At 38.0% G+C, this 8020-nt stretch overlaps 1 protein-coding gene across 4 annotated transcripts; it reads left to right on the top strand.

Annotated features, from left to right (window-relative positions):
• Positions 1-419: 419 nt before the first annotated feature.
• Positions 420-7190, top strand: CCNG1 (cyclin G1). Of its 4 annotated transcripts, none has more exons than XM_065873267.1 (7): positions 420-631; positions 1708-1971; positions 3589-3842; positions 4425-4503; positions 4584-4682; positions 4908-5102; positions 5930-7190. In XM_065873267.1, the coding sequence occupies exons 2-6, from the start codon at positions 1708-1710 to the stop codon at positions 5097-5099; spliced, it is 888 nt and encodes a 295-aa protein (XP_065729339.1). In that variant the 5' UTR covers positions 420-631; the 3' UTR covers positions 5100-5102; positions 5930-7190. The 4 variants fall into 4 exon arrangements, with proteins under 4 accessions (XP_065729339.1, XP_065729340.1, XP_065729338.1 ...); XM_065873266.1 differs by lacking the exon at positions 420-631 and having other exon boundaries at positions 4908-5032; positions 5082-5102; positions 5930-5996; XM_065873268.1 differs by lacking the exon at positions 420-631 and having other exon boundaries at positions 1703-1971; positions 4428-4503; positions 5930-6860.
• The last annotated feature ends 830 nt before the right edge of the window (positions 7191-8020 follow it).

Here is an 8020-nt window from a genome sequence, read left to right on the forward strand (position 1 = left end):
TTTAGAGAGAGCAAAAGCACTCTACTAAACCGAACGGAACGAAAACTCCCAGTACATTCTGGAACGATATTCTGGCCAATCCGCCCGCCAGCAGAGGCCTTACCGGGCTTGGGTTGGTGCGCGCAGCGTTCAGCTCCCCCTCCTCTTCATTGAAGACACTGGGGGAAATCCTCCAATGAGAGACAGTTAGAGGTAGGGGGCGTGGTCTCAAGGGGCGGAGAATTTGACTCCGGGATCGTGAAAAGCGTGTGCTGATTGGCCGGACTTCTTCCCTCTACGGACCAGCCCTCTTTGGACCGCAGGAGCCATCTATCATAAGACTTACACCAGTCAGCGGCGAAAATGCCTCCCATGTGCCCCTCCCACCGCAGCGAGAAAACCCCGCCCTCCAATATATTACTCGGGAGGCCAGGCGCGGCCCCTTCGGCTCCGAGCAGACCCCGAGGAGGACGGTGTCGTCTCGGCGGCGCTGCAGAGACCTCCACCCAAGACGGCTCCCCTCCCCGGGCCTCTCCCGTCTTGCCCGCGAGCCCTCTCGCCTCATAGGCCTCTCGGTTCTAATATCTTGGGGTGAGGTGAGAGCAGGCCCGGGGAGGGTGGTTACCGCTGAGGAGCTGCAATCGCGATCAAGGTGAGCTCGGATTTCGGGGTTGACCTCAGAGTGCGGGTAGGGAGCAGGGTTGGGGGGCGCGGGGTGAGGGGTAGGTCTCGAGCCCTTTTCCTCGGTTAACTCTCCCCGAGCAACAAGTTCAGGCTAGTACGAGCATGGAGGGGCGGGGCCAGATGCGACCTCCTGAGATGTCTTAGTGTCTTATGGGCCCGGTCCCAGCCCAGGGGCCAAAGAGTTGGACCCTTGAAGTTTGCGGTTCTCCATCTGCCCACCCTTTCCGTCGCGCAACCCTAAGGATTCTTTCTGCCTCCCTGTCTTTCGGTTGTTGCGAGGAGGGACCGTCCGTGTGTCCAGGGCTTAGCCCGTTCCCGGAGCAGGCACATAGTAGATGTTCAGTATTGTCTTAAATTAATGAAACTCCTAGCTTCCTCTTGCAGGCTGGATTAGCCTCCCGCCCCCACTGCGTGCACCCATAACTGCCTTCAAGCTTCCTTTCCTAACATCAATAAAAGTTAACAGTTACTGAGCAGTGAGTGCCAAGCACTATGCTAAACTCTTTAGTTTAATCATCTTGGTTAATCTTCACAGCCATTCAAAGAGGCAGATATGCCTCATTTTACAGACTAGAAGTAAGCTCATTAATATTGCCCAGTGTTTATTAGGCACCTACTGTATGTGCTAAGTACCTGTGTACCTAGATGATCTCATTCGTTCCTCACAAGTGTCTCTGAAATAGGTAATAACCTTATACCCACTTTACGGACTAGGAATTGAGGACTAAGAAAAATTTACTAACTTGAACAGTTCACATTGTTAATAAATGGCAGAATACATGCTACCATCTAATTTCAAAGTTTGGGCATGAAGATTTGCATTTTTTTTCTTTAAAAAGCCATGGCCACTGCCCTCTAGGAACTCACAATTTAGGATGTGACCAACTGGTTGGGGAGGTGGAGAATTACAGATGGCATTTTGCAGTGACTTAGATTCACTAATAGCATTGTGGGAGGGGAGACTTGTGTTATAATGCACCTGGCACAACACAAGGCAGGAAGGGCTGTTCTTTCACTCCTTTCTGGGCTTTGTTCTATATATAGATGATAGAGGTACTGACAACAACTGACTCTCAGAAACTGCTACACCAGCTGAATGCCCTGTTGGAACAGGAGTTGAGATGTCAGCCAAAGGTCTGCGGCTTGAGACTAATTGAATCTGCACACGATAATGGCCTTAGAATGACTGCAAGACTGAGGGACTTTGAAGTAAAAGATCTCCTTAGTCTAACTCAGTTCTTTGGCTTTGACACGGAGACATTTTCTCTAGCTGTGAATTTACTGGACAGATTCCTGTCTAAAATGAAGGTACGTCTAAAGCTACATTACCCTGAGTATTTCGTGGTTTTGTTCAATGTGTTTTGGAGGTGGTATTGCTAGCTTTGGGCTGGTGTTCATAACTTTTTTTGTTTTCAGCAAGTAGCCAAAACATTATGGAAATTCTGTGTACTACAGCACTGATGAAATCCTTCCTTTTAATTAAGAGTGATGCATCATTTATTCAACCTACTTTCTGACATTGAAAAGTAGTCTAATATCAAATAATTAATTGCATAGTCTCCCAGTAGGAGAGTTGGCTGTTGTTTTTAAAAGTCTTTTTTGATAGGTTGGGTGTTTTCATTATTTACTGTTGTTTCTAAATTTTAAGAAATGTGTTAGAGGCAGAATGCTAGATTGGGGGTTAAGAATTAGACTATATTTCTTTTTTTTTCCTTTTTGTTGATGCTGTCAACCATCTGGTCATAGAGTATATTTCTTGATCTCTATTCATATAGAATAGAATAAAGTTCTAATTGTTTTAGCCGTAAATTTACCCAAGTCGTGCCTATGCTTGTCATTTCCAGCCTAAGTTTGCATATAATAGAGAGTATCTTCTGAAGGAGCATTTATATATAGTTATTTCCCTGTATTGGATAAGCAGGACATCTGTGTAACTTTCAGAGCTTAATTGTTACAAATACATCTGACTTCTCTGTGTGCCAGTGGTCATTGGTAGATAATGAAATAACGTGACAGTTAAAATGCAGCTCATCTTTTAGTCCTCAGTACCTAACAGAATGCATCATATATGGGAGGAACTCAATGTGTATTGAATGGTTCAAGAAACTTTTTCAATACCCTAATTAAACAACTCTTTAGACACCATGTGCAGGCACTACCTTTGACTATAAATGTTACATAGATGAAGTACATCTATCATTTAAGTGTATTATAATCTTAGTGGCAATAATGTTTGCACTGATAACTATTATATAGTACAAGGAATAATAAGAAAAATAATCACATTATACCTCAAAAGAGACATAAATGTATTGCTGAAGGGGTTCTAAGAAGAGGAGAGCACAAATACTGGTAAAGGCTTCATAAAGTTTCCGTTGAGCGGAACTTAAAGTGGACAGAATTTTGACTGTGACAAATTTTGTAGACATTCAGAAAATGATGAATAAATTTAAAATACTGGTAGTGAATAGAGCTTTACAGGCAGAGTAAACAGTATGCTGTAGTATTTAAAAACATTTTACATGTGTTACTACAAAGAAAACAGCCTGGAAAAACACAACATTCTGGAAAGAAATTTTGTGCATAAGCTGTAAGGTATTTCAGTCCTCATATAAGCCTTTGACCTAGTAGCTTATTGCTTATCGTTCTGCACTGATTTAAACAAACCAAAAGAAGTACGAATTGTTTTGTGCTGAAGCCACACATTACACTGAAACTTAGTCTGTTTGGTTCTGGAATTGGTTCCAAGTGGGTACATATGGTTAAGAGGCTACAGTTGAGGTATCAGTGGATCTTGTTAAGTCCTTCAGAGCTGAGAAATATACCTCAAAGATACATTTTCGAAGTGATAGGTTGAGTTCTAGATTATCCTTTATGTTTTTTTAACTGAAATAAGGTAAAGACATAGACTTACTGTCTTTTTAGGTACAGCCCAAGCACCTTGGGTGTGTTGGACTGAGCTGCTTCTATTTGGCTGTAAAATCAATAGAAGAGGAAAGGAATGTCCCATTGGCAACTGACTTGATCCGAATAAGCCAGTATAGGTTCACAGTTTCAGACTTGATGAGAATGGAAAAGATTGTGTTGGAGAAGGTGTGTTGGAAAGTCAAAGCTACTACTGCCTTTCAGTTTCTACAACTCTATTATGCACTCCTTCAAGAGAACCTGCCATATGAAAGGTATGTGATCTTTGTTTTTAACAAAGCAGATTTGGAAATCAGAATGATGTTGTCCGGATGTTAAATAAAATCGATATCCTGGGAGAATTCCAATCAAAATAAGTAAAGTGACAGCTAAGCTCCTTGAGTTTCACTTCACTCTCCAGCAGAAGTGAGAAGACTTTCAGTCAAAAGTAGCTTCTTGAAGTCTGTGAATTCTAAAGATGGACATTTCAACTTTTTTTAAAATTACGTTTTCCATTTATAGACAAGTTAACTTATAGAACCTAGTAGGTAAGCATCTAACACAGATGTATGGAAAAAGGAACTTCAGATTCAAAAATAGATTTATTAAAATGAAAAGAAACCTTGGGAGTTGTAGCATGATACTTTTTTTTTGGCCCAGATCAGTTAAAATTCATATATGGTATCCTCAAGAAGTTAATGTTTCTGAAGGAAGGGAAATTCTTTACTTCGAATAATTCACTTTCTATGATAAGTGTGCATAAACTTCACTTTAAAATTGACTTATTTTTCTAAAAATTTCTTTTTGACTTGATATAAAATTATCTATATAAAATTAATTTCATTTTCTTTTTAAAGGAGGAATAGCCTTAATTTTGAAAGACTAGAAGCTCAACTTAAGGCATGCTACTGCAGGATCATATTTTCTAAAGCAAAGGTAACTATTTTATAAAGATTAAACCTATTTATATACCTACTTTTATATTCAACATTTACTTTAAAATTTATCTCTTTTAGCCATCTGTGTTGGCATTGTCTATCATTGCCTTGGAGATCCAGGCACAGAGGTGTGTAGAGTTAACAGAAGGAGTAGAATGTCTTCAGAAACATTCCAAGGTATGTCCAGGTCATAGCCTAAATCCTGTTGACAGCTGTAAAAGCAACTAAACCACTTGTTCCTAAAGTAAAATGAGATGTCCTGTGTTTATTTGAAACTTAAGTAGCTTATCCTCAAATTTTTTTGACAAGGAAACACACGTGTTAATAAGATTGCCATTATTACTATAATTAAATACTGTAGGACTTTTATTTTAAAGAATTTTTTTTTAAATTTATTCACAGATCAATGGCAGAGATTTGACTTTCTGGCAAGAGCTCGTATCCAAGTGTTTAACTGAATATTCATCAAACAAGTGTTCCAAACCAAATGTTCAGAAGTTGAAATGGATTGTTTCTGGGCGTACTGCACGGCAACTGAAGCATAGTTACTACAGAATAACCCACCTTCCAACAATTCCTGAAATGGTCCCTTAATTGGTAAATTTGGTTCATAGTTTTTCTCCATGTAGAGAGACTTTTCTAATGCTATAATTTTCTTCTGCAATTCAAGAATTTAAATCTGCATTATTTAAAAAAAAAATGGAATTGGACTAGCAGAGGGGAAAATGACTTCTCTGATCTAGTCAGCTAGTATTTGAAGACATTTACTACATTCAAGGTACAACAGCCTAAGAGTAAGGAATTCTCTTAACCTTTCATATATATGTTAGCCATTTCATTAAATTTTCAGCTTAAAAAGCAGCATCCTTAATAACCTGAACTTTAAAAGTAGCACTAAAACAGTATTTTTTTTTCAATTTCACATCATTTTGCTGTATGTAGACTTAGGCTTTGGCTCATTTAAAGTTACACAAGCCTGAGTGAGGGAGCAGGACCAAAAGTTTGAACCATACATTGAACTAATTTGAGACTGTTAGCTTATTAGCAAAATCAGTATGAACTTGGGTATTGTACTTAAAAAGTAAGTTGTGGCAGGTGGTCTCTACATTGAATGTCTAGAAACTGCCAGGATGTCTCAACTGTATAGTGTATCATTATACATCTCAACTTATGTGATCATTGCTATAGTAGTTGAACACTGGAAAGTATTTACATGCATAAAAAATGTAAGCCTCCTCACAAATATATGATACACATTCTTGCCATCTAAGTTTAATTCATGTTGGTGATTTCCTTCTTCCTACTCAAAACTAAATATTAACATAGAACACATCTACATAAGATGTGATTGAGTCAGATATTTTAACAGGTAGTAATATTTGTGTTTGGCAAACTTCTGATAACTTGATTTTTTTGTTTATTAGGATTCTTACAGCAACAAATAACTCTTCTGAAGCCTTTCTCCACAATCCTGAGCTGTGGATTCCATAATGTTATAACGGATTTAAGCTGTGAAGCCTCAAAACATCACAAGTAGATTAACATTGGTGTTCTCAGATTTGGGAAAACTGCCTAATTAACATTACCCTTTAGTGGAATTACTCACATTTGAATTCACCTGTGAAGCATACAAATCAAAGCTAACAGCATAAATGTGAAATGCTAATGACAAGCCTGGGAAGGTAAACTGTGAATCTTCATTTCTAACACTGATCCAACTTTCTGTATTGGGTCAATATATTGTATTTAGGTGGTGTTAAAAACGGTAACCTACTTAATTTAAATTTAAACTTTAAATTTAAATATGAGGTTTACATCAAAACCACCACTTCACAAATGCACTTTTAAGGCATAATAAGGGTCAGTATTCTAGGCAGTGAAAATGGTTTCTTGGCACCCATAATACAAGTAATATATAATCCAGAGATGTGGACTTTATTGCTACATGGGAGTCACATTTAAATTTGAGGGCATTTTATATAAAGCAAAACTACAGACCTATTAATTTCAGCATATTAAGTTATCTTTAATATTTTTCTAGAAAACAGGTGATGTTCATATCCATGATTTAAAAAGTTTTATACAAAATTCACTGCCTCAGTCTAGTCCCATCAAGAAAATTAGTTTTTACTGTAGTAGTAACTCAAATTAACGTCACTCTGAAAACTTTCTGATTTAACACTCCAGAAGTTTTTACTAAGCACTGTTTTTATGAAACTGTCATTGCTTCTAATTTAGAGTTTTGCTTAAAAGGGAGAGAATATACTTTCATTAATTGTCCCTACTGTGCCAAAGGAAAGTATTAAGAAAGGTAAGTAGGCATCTTCATAATTATAAGGTTGCTGAGGTAGTGTTCAGGATTTCAGTGAACCTAAGGAGATCTACTGTGTTAAAGTGTCAGTTAATGTAATGTGTAGCCTGAATCCATCCAGGATGGCTGTACCCAAGTTTGACATCATGTTATGGGGAGATATGCATTGAAAAATAAACCAAAGAACCACAGTGTATCCTATACTTTTGTAAACCATGTTTTACGGATAACTTTCCAGTTTTCCCAAAAGACTGATAAATTTCAATATTTTGAATACATCAGTGTTAATTTTGAGTTGGCAGAGGTAACCTAACCAACTACCATTATGTTTTGGTACTAAGGGATATACCTTTCAATAAAGTTACTGAAATGCATTCCTTTGCTGGGTGGTTTTCTATTTGTTTCTCTTCTAATTTAATTAACTATTTTGGCACTGTGATAATAGAACCACAATAAAAAGCTGTCTTCACTCACTATATTTAAATTTAGCACTAAAGTAAGATGCATGGTAGGAGAAACAAAATTTCGTATAAGAGTATGGCTATTACCTAATTGACACTTTCCTTTCTAATGGTTTTTTAAAGATAGACACAAGATGATGACAATTAAATATGCTTAATATGCATTAAAAAGTCAGTGTTTATACACTATTGGTCACTTATTATTTAGATTCATCACTACTATGGCTATCCATAATACAAATTCACCCTCAGATTCAGCCCACCTGAAGTTCTCTGCAACCCTATTATCTAATTAAACAGTATTCCAGCAGGTCGTTGTTAATCTGCTTACATCACTTGTTAATTATTATTATTGGAACTGAAACAATAGATGACTTTGAACTGTTCATGTTTAAACTAACAAGATACAAAGTAGACATTGTATGGAATTACTGGTGAAAGAAAAACTTATAAAAGAAGGTTCCTGGGCTTCCCTGGTGGCGCAGTGGTTGAGAGTCCACCTGCCGATGCAGGGGACACGAGTTCGTGCCCCAGTCCGGGAAGATCCCACATGCCGCAGGGCGGCTGGGCCTGTGAGCCATGGCCACTGAGCCTGCGCGTCCAGAGCCTGTGCACCACAAAAAAAACCTGGTATTTGACTCAGGTTAGATATATTTAATAATCCCTCTTTTCACAAGTGCTGTTTTTAAAAAGGGACCTGAACCTTCTATGTATTTCTAATTATGTGACATACTTTCTAAAAA

The sequence above is a fragment of the Phocoena phocoena genome, chromosome 3 (assembly GCF_963924675.1).
Source record: "Phocoena phocoena chromosome 3, mPhoPho1.1, whole genome shotgun sequence".
Taxonomy (NCBI): domain Eukaryota; kingdom Metazoa; phylum Chordata; class Mammalia; order Artiodactyla; family Phocoenidae; genus Phocoena; species Phocoena phocoena.